Source organism: Elgaria multicarinata, chromosome 17 (genome assembly GCF_023053635.1).
Source record: "Elgaria multicarinata webbii isolate HBS135686 ecotype San Diego chromosome 17, rElgMul1.1.pri, whole genome shotgun sequence".
Lineage (NCBI taxonomy): Eukaryota > Metazoa > Chordata > Lepidosauria > Squamata > Anguidae > Elgaria > Elgaria multicarinata.
The window spans coordinates 27,144,795-27,166,134 of NC_086187.1; the positions used below are offsets into that span (position 1 = coordinate 27,144,795).

The 21,340-nt window shown below is 51.6% G+C and overlaps 1 protein-coding gene across 2 annotated transcripts in view; it reads left to right on the forward strand.

Moving 5' to 3' along the window:
* Positions 1 to 21,340, forward strand: part of LLGL1 (LLGL scribble cell polarity complex component 1) — a 56,245-nt gene that overhangs the window by 25,276 nt on the left and 9,629 nt on the right. The window contains exons 3-14 of one of the 2 annotated variants that reach the window (XM_063143237.1): positions 5,043 to 5,124; positions 6,881 to 7,011; positions 8,219 to 8,377; positions 9,006 to 9,168; positions 9,715 to 9,850; positions 10,574 to 10,628; positions 11,230 to 11,384; positions 12,336 to 12,553; positions 13,230 to 13,297; positions 18,118 to 18,271; positions 19,646 to 19,750; positions 20,508 to 20,800. In XM_063143237.1, coding sequence (XP_062999307.1) covers positions 5,043 to 5,124; positions 6,881 to 7,011; positions 8,219 to 8,377; positions 9,006 to 9,168; positions 9,715 to 9,850; positions 10,574 to 10,628; positions 11,230 to 11,384; positions 12,336 to 12,553; positions 13,230 to 13,297; positions 18,118 to 18,271; positions 19,646 to 19,750; positions 20,508 to 20,800 — 1,719 coding nt within the window. The remainder of the gene's footprint in view (positions 1 to 5,042; positions 5,125 to 6,880; positions 7,012 to 8,218; positions 8,378 to 9,005; positions 9,169 to 9,714; positions 9,851 to 10,573; positions 10,629 to 11,229; positions 11,385 to 12,335; positions 12,554 to 13,229; positions 13,298 to 18,117; positions 18,272 to 19,645; positions 19,751 to 20,507; positions 20,801 to 21,340) is intronic. The other variant, XM_063143236.1, reaches the window with a different exon arrangement.

Sequence of the window (21,340 nt, forward strand, 5' to 3'; positions counted from 1 at the left end):
TTTGCTCCAATTTTAACTGTGCAAACTTATGCTCTGCTTTCAGAAATCTGGGGAATTGTGTGCTAAAGGTGTATGTGTGTGTGTGGTGTTTTTTCAGCCCTCCGCAGCTGCACCGGTGCCTTCCGAGGTCTGGCCTCTCTCTGTGAACTCTTTCGAGCAGTTGTGACCTTGTTGTGAAATGTAGGATGCTCGCTGTGCTAGCAAACGCAGCGGTGCCATCTAACGCAGGTCTCTGTGAAACGATTCGGAGGAGGAGCGGCCCTTGGGCAGCGGAGGCGCGGGTCAACGGGGCCTGCTCAGCAACGCTTTCTGCCATAGGCTGCTTCTCTTCCCCGGCCTCTTTCCCCGCGTGCACTCGGATGTTCAGAACTAATTTCGAGTCGCTTTCGAGGAAATTGGAATGAGGAAATGGTCTTAACCCAAGGCGCTCTGTGTGTGTGTCTGTGTATGTCTGTGCTCTTCATTGCTTCTCGTGTAAGCACGGACGGACGGATTTCGTTACAGCTGTTCTGTCCGTGTTTCACGGATTGTCAAGCGTCCTTGTTCCATCGGCCACTCATTGATGGAATTGGATTATTTTTTTAGGGATCTACACGAATGTCGTTCGTGTTGGCAAATGGCACTTGCGCTACTGTGCGACTCCCCCAAGTTAAAAGGAAAGGTTCACAAGTCCGCAGAATCGATGTAGATTCGGAGAAAGCCATTCTGAACTCATCAGTCTGTCACGGATTTCTCTGACAGCCATGCATGTAAGCTGCCTTGAGGTTTCTGATGGGACGCACGTGAGCCTGGTTTAAACATGGGATTTATGTATATTCTACTCTTAAAAACACACACAAAACCCTGCACTCTTAATCCTTCAGGGAAGGACCACAGCTCTAAGGTAGAGTACGTGCTCTGCATGCAGAATGTGCCAGGTTCGAATCCCGACAATGCCATATAGAGCTGGGTTCTCACCCTTACAAGCAGGAGCGTGGAAAGCCTTCTTCTTCTTCTTCTTCTTCTTCTTCTTCTACTCCTTCTTCTTCTTCTTCTTCTTCTTCTTCTTCTTCTTCTTCTTCAAAATGTCTCAAGAAGTTGAGTTATGCAGGCAGCAGAGCCTCTTCGCTTGTGCTGAACTTTCTCCCCCCCCCATACACCCCACCCACCCCCCGCTTCAACAGAGTTGCACCACTGCGTCCATCTACTCGGTATTGTCTGCTCTGACTCTGATTGGTCATCTGAGGGCAATGCTCCTGCTGGTTCCACATGGACCTGTGGTCCGATTGGAGTCCACCAGGAGAAGAGCCTTCAGAGTGGTGGCCCCCTTCCTTTGGAATTCTTTGCCATTGGAGGTCAGGCAGGCACCAAGTTTATGTTGCTTCTGTTGCCTCCTGAAAACGCCTTCGTTTTGCCAGAACCTGGGTTTTATCAGAACTCTCTTTTAAAAACAGTAATTTTTAATATGGTGTTTTCTTTTATTCTATCTGTTGCTCGCCGCTCTGAAATCTTTTGGATGTGGGGCGGTACAGAAGGAATGAGCACGGTTGACGTGGGTTGCCTTTGAGGGACTGTCTTTTAGCGCAGCGGCCTCTCCTTCCCTGGTCACCGCAGTGGTGCGAGGTGGGGGGGAGGTGAGGACGCTGTGCCCTGTGCCGAGAAAAACCGGGGCGCTTCAAGTGCAACGAGAATGGTGGCGAAGGAAGGAAGAGCGGGAACAGCGTCTGTTTAACCTTGGAGCTAGGCAGGCAGGCTGTGTGGGGAAAGACGCCTGCCTTCGCCTCTCCTGGTTTTATCAGCTAAACTCTTCTCCTCCTCCTCCTCCCATTCCCACCCTCTCTGGCAGTTTCTGAATTCTTGCTGCAGAAATCTTTGAGCAAGATCCTGGCTGCAGTTTAGGTCATTTGCCAGCTTAGGGTGCATTTAAAGCCCTTTTAGAATTGGTGTTCTCTGGCTTGGCTTTGCAAAAAAAATATTTAATTGCAGCAAGCCTGCTAGAATTGCATCTGCAGGTCTCTCTCTCTTTCTTTGCCTGCTCATTGAACAAGATGGCTTTTATTCCGAGTGTGTGGGTGTGTGGGTGTCCCTCCATAAATCCCCTCCTTCCCTTTACCAACCTCTTCTGATACCAGGATGGAGAGGAACACACCACCATCTGTCAGGGATGCTTTAGGGTGGATTCCTGCATTGAGCAGGGGGGTTGGACTCGATGGCCTTGTAGGCCCCTTCCAACTCTGCGATTCTATGCTCTCTGGCTCGCGTTCATGCGGACCAGCTGTTACGCGGTCCCCAAGTCCACCTGGAGCTTTCGCCATCGAATGGTTTGATCTTAAACCAGTTTGCTTTGAACCCCACACCTCACTTCACCTCCTGCCCCTTTGGCGTACCGAAGGCTTCAGGTTTGCATTTCGGTCCAGCGTATTGGAAAAAGCCTCCTGAACTGATTTCTTAGGTTTTATTTTAATATTACCTTCTTCTTTTTTTAACGTCACCCTTCAACATGCAATGATATGCACAATTTGGACAGAGCAAAAAATGGATTGAGTTAAAAAAAAAAGCATTGGAAAAGCTACAGCAAGCGACAGGATAAAAGGAGCTGTAGAAATTGGCGGTGAACTTCCCCAATTCACAAAAATAGAACATAGGATGCTGCCTGATCCTGGGGAACATGGGTGGGAGGGTGCTGTTGCACCATGTCCTGCTTGTTCATCCCTGGCCGATGGCTGGTTGGCCCCTGGGTGAACAGAGTGCTGGACCAGATGGACTCTTGGTCGGATCCAGCATCAGGGCTCTTCTGACGTTCTTATACGGAGTCAAACCCTTGGTCCATCCATAACCCAGTATTGTCAACACTGACTGGCAGCAGTGTGTGTGGTTCAGTTACGGTGTAGACGCAGGGTAAGGTTGCGCTCCTTCCAGCTGGACATCAGGAAAAATTTCCTGACTGTTAGAGCAGTACGACAATGGAATCAGTTGCCTGGTGAGGTTGTGGCCTCTCCCACACTAGAGGCCTTCAAGAGGCAGCTGGACAACCATCTGTCAGGGATGCTTTAGGGTGGATTCCTGCATTGAGCAGGGGGTTGGACTCGATGGCCTTGTAGGCCCCTTCCAACTCTGCTATTCTATGATTCTATGATTCAGAGGAGGCCCTCGTTGTCCCTGTGTGATCCGTTAGCCTACCCTTCTCATCCACCTGAGGTGTGCATAGGTGCTTTTGCCGTGTCTACACTGGGTGCGATTTGGGATGGGTTCAGCAAAGCCGTGTGCCTCCCCCTCCTGGAAGGGGCTTCCAGCTCATAGTTTGCACGACACGTCTCTCAAAAACCAGAGCAGATGCAGCCGGCCCGTTCTTCTCTGGGTAGGGATCGTGGCTTTGGAATGCCTACGCATGCAAAGCAGATAGTTAGCCCCGTTCCTTCAAAACTAGGTCACCGCCGACATGGAAAACAAAAGCAATAGTTTGTGTCTGGAAATGAAAGCAAAGCCACGGTATCAGCCCTAGTGAGGCTTTGCCGGCACCGTGCTTGAAACAAGGGCAAAGCCAGGAGCGCAAGTCCCCAAACAACAACACCCCCCCCAAATTCTTCCAAGAAAAGGCTGTTCTTCTATCAATTATGCTAAATTCCAGGAATCCTCCTGATTTATTCCGTCCCGCACTTTCAGAAGTGTTTCCTATCATTTTGGTTTTATCATTTGTGGAGGCGGGACAGGGCAGATTCACAGACGTTCTCCACGCCTGCCCCATACACACATACAGACACATTTTCAAGTAGATCGATGAGGACTAGAAACTTGGTTTGTGCGTGTCTTATTTTTAAATGCGTAGTTGGGTTTAGGGAAGCTAAACTTTGCACCCAGTACTGTATCCCACCCCCCATGGCAATGCGACACAACACACAGCTCAGATAAGTGTTTGTGTTGGGGGGTGGGAACCTTTCTTAGCAATGCAAGCCCCCATTCTCCTGTTCTGGATTCGTGCTTCCTCCACCTCAAGATGAGAAGGTAGCCGAGTCTGCCTTCTGTGTGTGTGTAAGAGAGAGGGAGAGATCTAGAGGAGTCTGTTTCCCCATGCAACTGGTGAACAAGAGGCCGGTTGCTGGGCGACCCTCTTCTATGTCGGATTCGGACAAATGTTCTTCTGTGTGTGATGGAGGGGAGGGGGATAGAAAACCCAGCCAGGCCTGAAATGGTGGACAGCGATCAACTTTCTAGGCCTCTGATTGCCACGGCTATTGTGCATCGGCTGGAGACGCTTTTGTGCTTGAGGGAAGCAAGCCGAAGGTCGCTCGCTGCACAATATCGAGCAAAATCCCTTTCGCGAGAAGGGTTGCCAACTGACCAGAAGAAATGAGGCCAGCGTGTCCCTGTGTCTCTTGACCACAGCTTGGAAAACCAACAGGCAGCGCTTTTCGCACCACGGAGGTGAGCCTTAGCAGGCAGGACTAGTGACCCTTTATTTGCTTATGTATTAATTTGATTTAAAGTTTGGAAACATAATATTATCCTTTTAAATTACGCAGTTGTTTTGGATGCTGTTAACCTTCTTGGGTTTTAATATTGTGTTGAAGGGTTGATTGTCTTAAATTGTTCGTACGCCTCCTTGAAGGAATTCGGCCCTCGGACTGAAAGGGAATCAACAGCCACGGGATAAGGGAAGGACGTCTTCACGCATCACAATATTCACCTGTGGAACTCACTGCTACGGGATGCGGTGGTGGTAGCCACTGACTCGGGCGGGCTTTCAAAAGGCTTGGACAAATTCATGGGTGGAGGGGGAGAGGTTTATCATTGACTATTAGTGGAACCTCCATGTTCAGTCGCAAACTATCTCTTGAGTACCAGTTGCTGTAGGTGGCGGGCAGCAATTGGAGCAGAAATCTATTATGGACTTCCCGTTGGGGTGTCAGGTCGCTTTCTGTGGGGAAAGGGATGCCTGGGGAAATGAGGTTCTGGCCCGTTCCGGTAGGGCTGTCATTGAGGCAGGTAATGTAACTTCACCGAAGGTCTGCGATTCTCCCCCTTTGGACTTCCACGTCTCTTCCTTGACTCTGTGCCTTCCTCAGATACGGTGCTCCTGGCGTGGAGTTCACAGGGCTACACAAGGAGACCGCCACGGTCACCCAGATGCACTTCCTACCTGGACAGGTAAAGAACCTCTTCGTTTGCTTTGTAACCTGGCTTGTGGTGGGTCCCCCTCTCTACCACGACCTTGTTCGGGCTTTTGGTTTGCTCAATTTGTGTCCCGTCTTCCCACCAAAGACGGGACACACCAGTGCTCATGGTGGCCGGCGGGAATTCAGGACCAAGCCAAATAATGAAAAACCAAGTAGGTGAAATGTCGGTAAACTGATAAACAGACGGTTGAAGAAATCGCAAAATTGTCAGTGACCAGAAGTCGGCTAGTCCCTTTGCGGTGGCGCTGGGCAGAATCCTGTAGCCCAATTGGATGGCCATCTGCGGGGACGTCCCTTGGCGAAGATGCCACCGCATACACACGGTGGGGGAAATCTTTGAGAGTGTTCCTAGCAGTTTAAGGGCACAGAGGGAGGTCACAGCAGTCCCACAAACGGATCCACCATCAATAGACATTTGGTTTCCCCTGGTATTTTATAACTTATGCTAAATTCCACGAATCCTCCTGATTTATTCCTTTCCATAATCCTGCACTTTCAGAAGTATCATTTTGGTTTTATAATTTGTGGAGGCGGGACGGGGCAGATTCACAGACGTTCTCCACGCCTGCCCCATACACACATACAGACACATTTTCAAGTAGATCGATGAGGGCTAGAAACTTGGTTTGTTCGTGTCTTATTTTTAAACGCGTAGTTGGGTTTAGGGAAGCTAAACTTTGCACCCAGTCCTGCATCCCACCCCCCATGGCAATGCGACACAACACACAGCTCAGATAAGTGTTTGTGTTGGGGGGTGGGAACCTTTTTTAGCAATGCAAGCCCCCATTCTCCTGTTCCGGATTCGTTCTTCCTCCACCTCAAGATGAGAAGGTAGCTGAGTCTGTCTTCTGTGTGTGTGTAAAAAATGCGGTGGCATTTTTTGGCCTTTGACTCCTTTTTTGGCCTTTGACTCCTCCCATTTTGCTTTCGGCTCCGCCCACTCCTGGGATGTGCCGCCCCCACAGCTTCTCCAAAATTGAATTCCCTATTATAGGATGTGGCAGCGATAGCCACTGACTCAGGCGGCTTTCCAAGGAGGCTAGACCAATCCATGGAGTTGGGGGCGAAGTCTATCAATGACTCTTAGCATTCAGAAGCGATCTACTTCTGAGTACCAGTTGCTGTAGGTTGAGGGCAGCAGTTGCAGAAACCTGTTGTGAACCTGTGACAGCCTCACCTATTCTGTCTGTCCGTCTATCTCTCTCTGCAACGTCCTTGGGGTGGGAATTGAGGCATATCGGGATGGGTGAGGTCTGTTGAGGAGCTTGAGAAAACCTTAGGGAGACGCAAAAAGCAAGTATATTCATGTAATACTTTTATCAGGCCAATGCAAAAAACTGTGCAAGCTTTTGAGATCTCCAGAGCTCTTCATCAGGCAAGATGTTAAAAACAGCAGTTTGGTTGGGTGGGAGAGGGGTATAGCAGGAGTGAGGGGAAGGGGGGGGGAGTTTGACTTGATGTTGAAGTCTCGATTGTCTGCGTGGGCAGAGTCTTAAGATGAAATGCGAGAGGAGAGCTTGAAGACTTTCAGATTGGGCTCTACCAGGTGATGTGATGGTTTCTGGTTTTGTCTGGAGTTGCCCGTATGACCACTGGGGACAAGAAAGCAGCAAGCAACGGCTGATTCCCCCCATCTTTGAAAACATAAAATCCAGCTGTTACTCGGAACTGTCTCCCTCCTGGGCGAAACAAACCGAAAAGGGAATCCAACGAACCTTGCTTTTCAGGGCCGGCTGCTGTCGCTTCTAGATGACAACACCCTGCACCTGTGGGAGATCTACCAGAAAGACGGCTGCTCTCACCTGGAAGAGACGCGCAGTTTCATCCTCCCCGGACGTCCAGGGTTCGACAACGCTAAGTACTCATTGCTGCCTGCCTCCTTTCTCTCTCTCTGGTGCTTGTCTTGCGGGCGCTCTGGGATCAGGGAGCACGCTGGGGTGTCCTTGTCAGCTTCGTTGACAGCTCTGTGTCCTTCCTCCCCTTCTTCGCCCAACCGCGCCTGCCGCCTTGCTTCGTGAGCGCTCTTCTTCCGCACGCAGTGCAGGGTGGGGTGGGGGGCGCACAGGTTGGGGGCAGCACAGCAGGCGGGGTTTAGCACCGAGGCGGTAGATTTCAGAGCTGCTGGCTGGGGGCGCGAAGGCAGGAGCTGGGGAGGCCGTGGGTCAAAGTTCCTCCCCGCTGGGAAGTCGACGAGCGCAACCCAGCTTTTATTCCTCAAAAGGGGCGTTGATCCTCTTTCACCCCGGGGCCTGAATTCCATTTTGAAGATGCTCTTTGGGGGTGGGGGGAGACATAAAACACCAGCCGAATTGAGCTTCAAGCTCTTGCTGTCAGTAGGTGAGACATTTCGGTCTTCTAGAAACATGCGCAAAAGCCGGGAAAGCAGCGAACGCTTGGTGGTCCGGGGAGGTGGGCGTGGCCCTCTGGAGACCCCCCCACCCCAGATTTGGTCATTGGGGCTGAGGTCCTTCCCCACCCTGGGCTAGCAGCTCTTTGCACTGATGGGCACGTGTGATGGAACCTGTCTCTCGCACCTGCGCCGCTGCTGGCCCACCTGCACCCTCCGGAGAAACACAATCTGTTCATTTTGGATCTGGCTGGGTTGCTGGGGGAAGGCGGGGAGAGGGGAGAGGGGGGGCGCATGCTGTAGCTGTGCAAACTGTCTTCTTGGCTGCTTCGGCTGGGCCGGGTGCGCAATTAACCAGCTGGGGTGTGTGATCGGCTGCAGCAGTTTTCAGCAAGTGTCCTGGGCTCAGTTATGGAAGACCGGGCTGCCCAAAGCGTAGCTGGGCTACTGCCATCCCTCTCCCCCCCCCCCGCAGTTGTGGCTGCAGGAAACTGTTGGGGAGATGGGGGGGTGCCCTCGGTTCTTGATGAAGCGCGATGCGCCCGGCCAGTGTCCCCCCCATGGACGGAGCTTTCACCCTGGGACGTGTCTCAGGGATCCCTTGCAGTGCATGGGGGCTCCTCCTTATGAACATCCCCAGGAAGTTCTGAAAACCCAGCGGCGCCACGATCCGGCGGCGTGAATCTCAATTGCCGCGTGGCTCTCCTCGTCCCTGCAGCTCTCCGCCCAGCATTACCCGGGTGACGGTGATCCTGCTGCAGCCCACCTGCGCCACGGCTTGCCTCGGCACGGAAGGGGGCGGCGTCTACTTCCTTGAACTCCCGGGCTTGACGCTGCTGGAGGATAGGACCCTCTACCAAGATGAGGTCCTGCAGAGGTGAGCTGCGGTGACCGTGTGTTTGGAGGTTGGGCGATCAGGCATGAGGACGCGGGGAAGCGTGGCCTCCTCCAGGTGGCGGGGGAGCAATCGGCAGACATCCTGGACCTTGCAAAGAAAGGGATGGATGAACAGTTGTAGGGATGTCGGAGGACGGCGTCTAGTGGGTGGTGCTTGCTGAACTTTCATCAGCTGCCCCCACCCCCACCCCCCGGACTTTGGCTTGCCCTCCCGCAAGCTGGCCTGACTCAATCTGCAGCGAGTTGGGCCAATTGGTGGGTTTTCAGGCTTTTAAAATTTGCGCAAATTACCACTGCATTAAAATCAGCGCAAATTGCAGTCACAGATTTCCGCAAATTTCTGCACACGAGGGCGTTCTTCACGGTTCCTCTTCGTGAACTTGGGCTATGGGACCTGCCACAAAAGCCTTTATGGCAGCCTGAACCAAGCCCTTTGGACTACAACTCCCGGAATTATGGGAGTTGTAGTCCAACACATTTGGAAGGCAACATGTTGGCAAAGCAAACCGATGTGTGTACGGAGCTGTAAGTTGGGGGCATTGCGTTTCTAATTCTCCGAAGCTGAAGGCAAAACCCAAAGTTCACGGCGTCTCTTCTTGCCCTCCCAGTGTCCCAGAAGACTACCGGTGTGGGAAGGCTCTTGGCCCCGTGGAATCTCTCCAGGAACACCCTCGGGACCCTTCCCAAATACTCATCGGTTACAGCAGAGGCCTGATGGTTCTGTGGGACAAATGCTCGAGGGAAGTCAACCACCTCTTCCTAGGCAACCAGGTAAGGGCTTGGCCGGTTGGGCTTGGAGCCCATACGAAACGCCATCCCTGGCCTTCTCAATTGTGTGTGTGTGACCTGGGTGAGATGGTAGCCTCCCCACACTAGCTGGGGAAGATGGGGATTATGGTCTGGAAACCTGCAGGTTGGGGAAGGCTGGGTTTTAGAAGATCCTGGTCAGAGTGAGACGATGTTTGATTAGATGGGTCTGCCTTGGAATGAGGTGCTGCACAGACCCTTGAAACAAGAGCCGTTGGATCCACTTTGGGAAGGTGGGCAGGGCTCAGTGGGGCACATCATATGCAGGGACTCCCCGTTCGATCCGGAGAAATGAAACTGCTCCTCTCACGGATACCCCCTCCGGACAGAAAACCCCCAGGCCTCTGGGCTTGACCGTATGATTATGCCTCTGTAGGCCTTGAACCTTCACCGTTGGCCACAAGGCAATGCTCTATTGAGATGCCTTAGGACACTCCCCCAGCCCTGCCCCTTCTTTGGGCCTATCCCAAATGCTTTTGGCTTCACGGTTGTTTTTTGTTGTTGTTGCAGCAGCTGGAGAGCCTCGGCTGGGAGCGAAGTGGCCGGACGATCGTCAGCTCCCACAGCGACGGAGGCTATGCGGTGTGGCCGGTGGAGAGCGGCTTCCCCAAGACTCTGCAGCCGGCCACCTCCACAATCCCTTACGGTGAGATCAAAAGGGCAGGGGCTTCTTCGGGGCTCCGCTTGGGCTCTGTGTCCGTACAGCTGGTCCCAGTGCAGATTTCTCTTGATCCCAAAAGAAATCCGCTTTATTTATTCGCTCATTTGTTCCATTTCTGTGTTGCTGCAAAGCCAAAGCTCTCAGGGTGATGTACGTAATAAAAACAAATACAATAAAAACCAATGATTAAAAACACATTCAAATATATATAAAGTTTTAAAGCAGATAGAATTTTAAATAATTTAAAAACAAGAGACAAATATCTAAGCAGCTGAAACACGGGGAAAGATTTATTTATTATTATTATTATTATTATTATTATTATTATTATTATTATTATTATTTATTTATTTATATAGCACCATCAATTTTAAAAGTAGCATTAAGCATTAAAAATGAAGCAAGCAGCAGATAATTATTTTTCAAAGCTTTTCAAAAGAGAGATTGAAAAGATCCTTGCCTGGCAATGAAAGGTTTTTACTCATTAAGGACTAGCAACTTAACAATCGCTCAAACTGAATGTGGGGTTTTCAACGTTCTTTGGTGATCCAGAGCTCTTCTTAGAAGTGTGTTTGGCCTGGAACCAAATAAGATGAATATCTACTATTAGGGGAGGTGGTGGGCAGGCAGGAATATACACACATCCGTCTTTGCTTCCTCAGATGCAACGGAATCACTTAATTCCAACGCCTCCCTTTTTCATGGTAGGTCCTTTCCCGTGCAAAGCGATCAACAAGATCATGTGGCAGACGTCTGAATTGGGGTATGTGCTGTTTCTAGCTTTGACCGTGACTATGTTTTTTACCCTGCGCTTTGAAAACTGACATCATGCAAAGTATGGATCCTGACTGGCAAAGACGTTTTTATTCAGGCAGGACTTCGGCACGTAAGCTAGTTTGTTGCCGAAGGGAATTTGAATTGGTTTTTGCTGTGCGTTCCTCCTCTTGTTCTGTTTTTAATTGTGTTTGAATGGATCCGTTTTTTATTATTATTAAGGTTTTGTTTTTATTCTGTATTTCGCTCTAGTTGGCTCCCCTGAGTGCCCTTTTTTGGCAGAAAGGCGGGGTATACGTCAAACGAAACGCATTTATTCATTTGTTACAGAATTTATAAACCGGCTCCGCTGTGAGAGTTCTTGGAGCAGTGGACAATAGATTCAGACAGCATACGGAAAAAAATTACAGTAAAAGCAAATAGGCCAGGATGGTACCCATCCGTCTGGAAATAAATCAATGTTTTCACACAGAGAATAGCTTTCTCCCGCTTGTAGCTTACTCAACGGGCAAGTATTGTGCAGCGGGTACAGAACAAGGGATCCTGCTGGCGTTACCTGATCACTGGACGTTGCTCCGCCCTCCTTGTAGGGGACACTACATCATCTTCAGTGGCGGGATGCCCCGGGCCAGTTACGGGGACAGGCACTGCGTCACGGTCCTCCAAGGGCAGACCTTGATAACCCTGGACTTCACGTCGCGCGTGATCGACTTCTTCACCGTGTACAACACAGAGGTAGAGGAGGGTATGCACTTTGCTATTTTAAACCCGAGAGCACCGTGATTTCCCCACCTGCGTGGTTATTTCTTCCTGCGGGGTCACCTCTGTACTGAAACATTTAGCACAGGGGTGAAGATGCCTTCTGAGGTTCTATTCCCCAGATGGCCGTTCCACTTTCCCCATGCCACGCCCCTTTCCACCTGCCCACCAATCATTGGGTAGTTTCCTGGCATGTGAACGTTTCCCCAAAAGTCGAAATGCCTGTCCTAAGGCTGAGTTGCTGGCAGTCAGAGCTATCAGCTAAGATAGGCTTGTGTTCTGGTATTTTTCATAGAATCATAGAATAGTAGAGTTGGAAGGGGCCTCTAAGGCCATCGAGTCCAACCCCCTGCTCAATGCAGGAATCCACCCTAAAGCATCCCTGACAGATGGTTGTCCAGCTGCCTCTTGAAGGCCTCTAGGGTGGGGGAGCCCACAACCTCCCTAGGTAACTGATTCCATTGTCGCACTGCTCTAACAGTCAGGAAGTTTTTCCTGATGTCCAGCCGGAATCTGGCTTCCTGTCACTTGAGCCCGTTATTCCGTGTCCTGCACTCTGGGAGGATCGAGAAGAGATCCTGGCCCTCCTCTGTGTGACAACCTTTTAAGTATTTGAAGAGTGCTATCATGTCTCCCCTCCATCTTCTCGTCTCCAGGGTAAACATGCCCAGTTCTTTCAGTCTCTCTTCATAGGGCTTTATTTCCAGACCCCTGATCATCCTGGTTGCCCTCCTCTGAACACGCTCCAGCTTGTCTGCATCCTTCTTGAAACATGGAGCCCAGAACTGGACGCAATACTTTTGACCCACCCTGCTTTTTCCTCTGGCCCCACCCCCCGAGAGCTCACCCCAAATTGAATCCGGCCTTCGGGTGGAGGAGCTTCTAGGCCCGTCCCTGACTGAGCAGCCGCGCTCTTCCTTCCTTCTGCCTCTTCCAGAATTCGACAATCCCGCTGCCTTGGTGGTTCTGGTGGAAGAAGAGCTGGTGGCGATTGATCTGCAGACGCCGGGCTGGCCCACCATTCCTGCCCCCTACCTGGCCCCACTCCATTCCTCCGCCATCACCTGCTCCTACCACATCTCCAACATCCCCCTCAAGCTCTGGGAGAGGATCATCAGCGCGGGAGAGCAGCAGAGCCCTCGGCTCTCCTCAGTGGTGAGTTGGGGCTGGAGTGTTGCTGATGATTCCGTCTCGCCCACTTCGTCTTCTTGGAGTGAGGCTGATGGCAGCAGTGGAGGCTGGTGGCTCTAAGGTCGGTGGGGCATTGAATCCGTTCCGATTTTCAGGCAGAACTCTATAGGGGGGCTCTCCAAGGTGCCTTCAGCCCCCACTGCATCGTATTTGCTTCGGTCCAGCATGTGTGCATGATGCACACTAAACCATTAAACTTCCATGCCCAGGACACTTGAATTCCTAGACCACTGTACAACCTACTGGCTGTTGAACGTTGCACAGCTCTGTTGCCGTTTGGGGTGTCTTCGTTCCGGTGTTGCTAGTCCTGGGAAGAAGCAAGGAACTATGGAGGGCACCTGAGCCACCCACCCCTTCTCCCCGAGTCCTTATTCAGCCACTCCAGCAACGTCAGCAGTAATTAACCCCCCACCTTCTGAAATGCACCTTTGCAGCCCTAAGGGACTAGAAACTTGAGTGTTGCATTTAAACAAAAAGTGGAGATTTTCAGACCGCTGAGTGCTGCCCTTGGTGCTGCGTTCTGCACTCCTATTCTGGTCAGCCCGTTCTTTTGGCACCAAAGGATTTCTCTTCGGTCTTGCCCTGTATGGATATGGGTCAGTGTCCTGATCCATGCGGGTGCTTGTGTGTGTCTTAACAGAACTGGCCCATCAACGGAGGGCGAAACCTCGCCCAGGAGCCGACGCAGAGGGGGCTTCTGCTGACTGGGTGAGTTATCAGTCCGTCTCCATCCTGTCCTTCTAATGCTGGTTGGACGGGAGAACGGGCCGAGGGTTTCAGCCCAGGGTCGGTTGGTCGGTCTAGAAGTGGAACAAGAAAACAAATAATATATATCCCCAGGGTGCCGCTAGAGCTTGTGGTGCAGCGGAGCAGCAGGCAGCTCGGGAAGGTGCCGAAAACTCGCCAAGGGTTTGGAGCACCTTCCCCGTGAGGGCCGGTGGAAGCAGCCTTCCTCCCTCTGTCAGCAGCAGCCAGCATGGCCCAAGGTCGGGCGTGAGGGGAGGGGTGGCCAGAGACCTCTGGCTGCAGAAGGCCAACTTCGTGCCGTTTATAGAAGTGCTTTTAGTTGAGAGGCGACAACTGCAGGGAGATGCAAGCAATGGTCTGATCAAAGTCGGGGTAGCATGGGAGGCCCTAGATAGAGAGAACCCCCCCTCCTCCTCCTCTTCCTCCTCCTCTTCCTCTTCTTCTTCTTCCTCCTCCTCCTCCTCCTTCTTCTTCTTTCTTCTTCCTCTTCTTCTTCCTCTTCTTCCTTCTTCTCTCTCTCTCTCTGCCCCATATAATCCTCTCTCCATGACATCGGTTGGCAGCAGATTCAGGGCAGACATCATTACCTTTCTGCAACGCAATGTTAATTTCTGGAACTCACTGCCATAAGATGGGGTGACAGCCGCTAGCTTAGATTGCTTTCGAATGGGCGTAGGCACCTTCACGGAGGACGTGATACTGATCCGTGACAGCCAGGTGGAACCTCCAGGGTCAAAGGCAGCGTACCTTTCGACCCCCAGACGCTTGAGACCAAAAATGGTGAATAAGAACGGTTGCTTTCATGCCTTGTTTGCAAGCTCCCATTAATATCGCCTTGAGCCAGCAGGGCTCTTCTTGTGTTCCAAGAGGGGTGGATCGAGACCCTCCTCCTTGGGTGGTCTGACAAATTCCCCCCCTCCCCCCAAATTAGTTTGACTTCTTGGCAAGAGCACAAGAGCGGCTTGGTGTTGTCTTCTTTCTTCCTTTCCCCCCTCTTCCCTCTCCTCCTCCTCCCTTTCTTTTCTCTCTCTCTCTTTTTATTGTCTTCCTTTGCACTTGGCAACGCCTGAGCCAAGCACATTCTGGGTTCCAACCTCCGCCCAGCCCCCTTGCAAAGCTGAGCCAGGGTTTGCTGGCCAGGCCGGCCGGCAGATGTTCAGGCCCGAATGGGGAGGTTGGAACAGCCGGCCGGATCTTGGCTCGTAGCCGGCCCTTGGAGGTCCGTCCGGGAAGGAAATGCCCCGTGCATGTCTCACGTCAGCCAGGAACTATCTCGTGGCCTTTTAGCTTACAAAAAGAGAGCCCGGGGGTGGGCGGGCCAGGGGTATGACCAAGGTTTATAACATGTTGCCTGGTGTGGAAGACGTTCCTTCTCTCTCTCATAAGGCTAGAACCCACTGGGGTCACCCCACCAAAGCTGATTGGTGGGAGATTCAGGATGGATAAAGGTAGAACTTCTTCACACAGATTGCCACAAGTTATAGCAACGGCCACCAATTTGGGTGGCTTTTAGAGGGGACCACAGTGCCTGATCGTGCGCCTCTCCCGGCATGAACCAATCCCGTACCCTATGCTCAACATCTGAGGCCCTCCTCCGAGGGAAGCTCAGAGGGCGGCAACGAGAGAGGGCCTTCTCGTGGGCGGCCCCCCACCCCATTTATTTATTTATTTATTTATTACACTTATATACCACCACCATAGCCAGAGCTCTCTGGGCGGTTTACAGAAATTCTAAAATTGAGATAAATTTATTTATTTATTTATTTATTTATTTACTACATTTTTATACCGCCCAATATCCGAAGCTCTCTGGGCGGTTCACAAAAATAAAAACAAGTATACAAAATTTAAAATTCTAAAACACAGAACATACACACATAAAGCATTAAAAACCATTAAAAAACTAAACATGTGGGTGTTTAAGATGTGCCGCCGTATGCCCGGGCAAAGAGGAAAGTCTTAACCTGGCGCCGGAAAGATAGCAGCGTTGGTGCCAGGCGAGCCTCGTCAGGGAGATCGTTCCACAGTCTGGGGGCCACCACCGAAAAGGCCCTATCCCTCGTTGCCACACTCCGAGCCTCTCTCGGAGTAGGCACCCGGAGGAGGACCTTAGATGTTGAACGTGGTGACCGGGTATATTCACGTCGGGAGAGGCATTCCGTCAGGTATTGTGGTCCCAAGCCGTGTAAGGCTTTATAGGTCAAAACCAGCACCTTGAATTGGGCTCGGAAACATACAGGCAGCCAGTGCAAGCGGACCAGAGCAGGTGTTATATGGTCGAACCTTCTGGTTCCCGAAATCAATCTGGCCGCTGCATTTTGCACGAGCTGCAGCTTCCGAACCGTTTTCAAAGGCAGCCCTACGTAGAGCGCATTGCAGTAATCTAACTTGGAGGTTACCAGAGCACGGACAACTGAAGCCAGGTTATCCCTGTCCAGTTATGGAATGATCCCCCTGACGAGGTGTGCCTGGCTCCAACATAGTTATCTTTTTGGCATCATCTTAAAACTGCCCTCTTCTCTCAGGCATTTGACAGCATATAATGAGTTTAAATTAGTTCTCGATCCTCTTGGCTGATGGTTTAACAAATTGCTTTTAGATATACAGTAGGTTGTCTGTGGTTTGACGTAAATGCCTTTCTTTCTGTATGTGTTTTTAATGGATTTTAGTCTTTGTAAACCGCCCAGAGAGCTCCGGCTTATAGAAATGTCATACATGAAATGAATGAAAGGAAATAATTAGAACAATTCATTTAGGAATAAGGCTATCGATGGCCGTGTTGCACGGCACGGTTCATTATGAACAAGCCAGGGCACTCGTCCATGAAGTTGGAGGTCTCCCATTTGGGTCCTCCGGCAAGCGGGAACAGCTAAGCCAATCACGGAGATTCCCGTCCGTGGTTCATGTATCAGACGAGCCGGAGTCAGAAATCATGGTTTGTTCTTGGCTGACGTCTCTGATTTGTCTCTCCCCAGACGATCCAGAGTTCTCAGTTTGCACGTCACGATAAACAAACCACAGGTGGACGATCCACAGTTTGTTTAGCTGCTCCTGTTCATGTTGGCTTCTTTACAACAAAGCCAGAATTCTGGCTTACGGGACGTGTGAATGCAGCCCATGGCTGCTGCTTATGATGGCTTTTATATCACTTCCAGGTAGGCCTTTGGCCTGACCCAGGATGGCTCTTCTTAGGTTCCTAAGCCGCTGTTTCCTAGGCCTCCTCTTCTGCCATATGGGGGTTATTAATACTGGCCTACGGTATAGGGCTATTTGTAAGGATTACTGAGAATATAAGACAAGCGCTTTTTAGACTTGAAACGGGCAATGTGAACACTGAATTTTATAGACCAGGACTTTTAGCTTTAAAAGAGAAGGAAAAAAGTTTGAGGTAGGTGGGTGGGTGTGGGTGGGGTGACCTATCCTGCATGATGGGGGGGGGGTCCTCTTTCTCTCTTCTCGTTCCCAACTACCGTATTTCTGCTCATAATGTGAGAAGGTGAAAACCCTTCTGAGAAACAGTTGCCAAAACCAATTACAACCAGATGCCCCCCACACTCCATCCCCCTGCGGCAACCCGGTAACATTGGCGGCGACTACGCTCTCAAATTCTTAAAGCGTGTGGAAATAATAATGAAATGGGCTTTTCAGGTTTTGCTGTCGAGGAGAAGGAAGTGAAGGGTCTGAAGACTGGGGAAATGGGTGTGCGAGAGAATAGCTTCTCCTCGTTGCAGGGCGCCCAGTTCAGTTTCGTACTACCTGCGAACGAGCCCTTTTGAGTGATTCACTGTGACAGTCCCAGATTCTGCAGCAAGAGTAATTTGGGGAGAATTACAGTTATCCTGCCAAGTTACCCATGCACAAGGGCCTCACTTGCCAGGTTGCGCGTGGGCGCAGTGCTGGCGTACAGGCTGGATCCAGGAGGCAAATGCAAATGTGTGCTCTGCTCCTGTGAAGGAAGAGAACAACATGGATGTAAAACCTCTCTCTTGTACATGGTAGCTTACACACAAACACACACACACAGACAGACAGACAGACAGACAGAATGCTGGACTACATGGATCCTTGGTCTCATCCAATATGGCTCTTTTGATGTTCTTACACACACACACAAATATAATCTATACAGCAACAACTGGGTGTGTGTCTTGTATGATGGCAGCGTGTGGAGCACGCCTCCTTTCTAAGTTTCTAAGTTTGCCCATTTGAAGCTGAGCTGGAAAGCTTATTCAGTGTAGGAATTATGACCCACTTCTATCACCTGCTCATTTGCTAAAAAGCTATCAAGACGGTGTCCCGACCGTTTAAAAGGTTTCGGTGTCGTTTTATTCTCGTACGCTGCCTTTTGCGAGAGCTTCTGGCCCTGGAAGGCGGCCAAGAAGGATTTTAAATTAAGTAAATGAATACAAAATAGTAAAACCTGAAAATAGTAAAAAAGCAAGAACATTCAAAACAGTAAAGGCGCAATGCAATGCATGTCTGGATAGGAAAAAGAAGTCCGGCAGGTCCCAGCGTTGGAGGGCTTTTTTGCTGTTTAAGGGGGCACAGGGCTGCACCCTAAAAAATTAAACTACAGAGGTAGGTTCTATAACAGCCCCAAGCAGGGCGAGTGGTTATGTGTAAAGTGGAACGGTGGGCAGTGAGGAATGCTGATTTTGGAGCTGGGGGAGCGGGCGCTGGCCAAGGACCCAGGTACAGCAACGCCTCCCCTTCGTAACAGTCAGGGCTGTGGTCACGGTGGCCGCTGTTCCGCTTACCCTGCACGACTTCCCTCTCCGCAGCCACGAAGACGGCACGGTGCGGTTCTGGGACGCGTCGGGTGTGTCGCTCAGGCCACTGTACAAGGTGGGCACGGCCGGGATTTTCCAGACGGACTGCGAACACAACGACAGCTTGAGTCAGTCGTGCGAAGAGGAATGGCCGCCTTTCCGGAAGGTACCCGTCCGTCTCCGCTTCCTGGCGCTGGGAGTGAACGGGGAGTGGGTGGGGGTGCAGGTGGGGAGGTTGTGGGGGGCGGAGGAGACTCTAGGGTTGCAAAGGAGAAGAGGCAAGTCTCTCCCCCCCCCCCACGGGAGCTCTGTGCCTTTGCGTGGTTCAACAGGTGGAGCTTTCCTGCCGGCCAGGGCGACAGGCATACCTCTTGCATTTCTGCCCGCAAGGGGAAGCGGATGGCAGGGGTCCGTAACATGGGCAAAAGGGAGGCATGGAACTCAAGAGAAGTGAGTTCGGAGCCCCGGTTCAAATCCCACCTCATGTCAGGGTTAGGATGTACGGGTTTCGTTAAACCCCTCCCGTCTACGTTCCGGGGATTGTCAGGAGTCTTTCATTCCGTATTGTGATGGGAATTGCAGTCCAAGAGATTTAGCACGCGTTAGTTTGAAGAGGCCTTCGTTTAAAAAGTGAAAGCGATATTCTAACCCTTTGAGGCAGGGATGGATGGAGGGTCTCTGTTGTTTATTTGTTTGTTTGTTTGTTTGTGGAACGGCTCCCCCATGTGGAGAAAGCGAGTCATTGACGACGTTGAGCAGAAAATGAAGTTCAGCGTCGTTTAGCTGTCCCTGCTGCTTGGAGGCAGTTCGTGCAGTTTTTAAAGCACCTGCGCAAACCTTTGTCTGTCCGTCCGCCGGCTTGGGTGGCGGTGGGGAGATCGTGGGGTTAGCCTCATTAGGCTCCTGCTCCAATCTTTCAGAAGGACTTTTTGACCCTGGAGCAGGCTTGATTCTGCGTTGAGGGTAGTGAGGACACTCCCAGGTTGGCACGGCTGCTCTCGAAATACGATCCCAGTAATCCTCCCTTTTACGTACGGGGCGGGGCCTCCCCAAATCCTGCTGTCCAATGCATTGAGAATTAAATGGTGAAAAATACATCCGTTTATCTACCTTTTAAACAAACAAATAGTTGGCAACACTTGGGTAGTTGTTGGACCTGTACTGATCATCACCTGTTCATTTGAAGCAATGGAATTAGAGCCTTTTTTGTTTTTCTTTCGGCCTCTGTAGTGGTACATTTGCTTCTTAAGTTGCTCACGGTGTGGGGCAGAGTGGGGGGGGAGTAGGGGGTCGCCCAAGAGTTGGCTTACGAAGACATAATCCCACGTAGCCTGAAACCGGTGGAGGGAAAGATGGTGGCCTGCCCTGCTCCGCAATGCAACCCCGACCTGAAGTTCTCATATTTTGGAAGGAGGATCGTGTGAATCTGATTTTATGTCCTCCTGATTCTTTTTGCTGCCCCCTTAATTGGGTGGATCTCTCTCTCTCTCTCTCTCTCTCTCTCTCTCTCTCTCTCTCTCTCTCTCTCTCTTTAATTCAGGTTGGCTGCTTTGATCCATACAGCGACGACCCCAGACTGGGAATCCAGAAGATCGCTCTGTGCAAATACACGGCTAAGATGGTGGTGGCCGGCACAGCCGGGCAGGTAACGGCAGCCCATGCCTCTGTTTGAGTCCCTGCTCCCCCTGGTAATCCGCCTTTTACCAAGGTTCCTTGGGATGGGCCGCCTCCATCCAACTATCCCAGCTGTAACCAAGCTTTTAACTGCGTTTCTCCGCTGTCTGTCCTGCTTCTATTACAACTCCTAAGGTTCTGTTTATACCGGTGCGGTATTTTAACTGCTGACCTCCCCCTGAATTTTTGGGAGAGTGCCCCGTGCCCTGTGGAGGGTGGTCAAGGTGAAAGGATCCAGGAGAGGCAATTGGCCCCCGGACCTGGCTCAGATACCGGCAGTAGGAGTGTTAAGCTCAATTTTGCTGGTGGTTTTTTTTGGCGGTGGGGCGTGTTGTCTGCGCCCTTTTTGTTACTGGCCCCGCCCACCACTGGAATACGCTCCCTCCTGAACTTCTCCAAAACGGAATTCAGCCCACGGGCTGGAAGACCTTCAACACCCCTGGTGCAGGGTTCTTGCAGGCGAAGGCACTGGGCGGCTGCCGCAGCGAAGGAGAGAGGATGGGGTTCTTCAAGGGGCAGAAGAAGTAGGGGGCCCTGGAGCTCCGTGCAGAGTGGCGACGGAAGGAGGAAGGGCAGAATCGGCGAAGGGAGGGGGGACGCTGAGGAAAGCAAGTCCTGCACGAGTGGAGATGCCCCTCGGAGGCGTTTCTGGCCCACGGCCCCCAGCGGAGAAGGCCTTGCTTGGTCTCCGCCCTGAGGCCCGGGGTTTCCTTCTCCCTCCGCGGCAGGTGCTGGTGATGGAGCTCGCCGACGAGCGGTCGGAGCACACGCTCAACGTAGCCATGCTGGACCTCCTCCAGGACCGCGAGGGCTTCACCTGGAAGGGCCACGACCGGCTGGCCCCCAAGAACGGCGCCCTCCCCTTCGCCCCCGGCTTCCAGCCCAGCGTCCTGGTGCAGTGCATGCCCCCCGCCGCCGTCACGGCCGTCACGCTGCACTCGGAGTGGAACCTGGTGGCCTTTGGCACCAGCCACGGCTTCGGCCTCTACGATTACTACAGGAGGAACCCTGTGCTGGCCAGGTGAGGGGAGGGGGCACCAAGGTCTCGCCTGCGTCCATCCTCGAGCGCTTCCTGCCGTCGCAGCCGCCCGCTGCAGAAACGGAGGGGCGATCCGGGGGCGTTGCTAGGCTCTGCAAATATTGGGGGCCAAGCCCTGTAGGATTTGGGCCTGGGCCCCCAAACCTTTCTGCATAGGCTAGTTTAGGGCGACCCTATGAAAGGAGGACAGGGCTCCTGTAGCTTTGACAGTAATGTAGAAAAGGGAATTTCAGCAGGTGTCAATTGAAGAGGGTGAAATTCTCTCTTCATCAACACAGTTAAAGCTGCAGAAGCCCTGCCCTCTTTTGGCCACTCTACTATAGCTAGTGTAGTTTTAACTGTTGTGATGAAGAAGGAATTTCACCCTCTTCAATTGACACCTGCTGAAATTCCCTTTTCTACATTCCTGTTAAAGATACAGGAGCCCTGTCCTCCTTTTCATATGGTCACCCTAGGCTAGTTTATATCTATGTACATATATGCAGATTTAGAGATAATTACTTGAATTTCACAGGCGGCAAA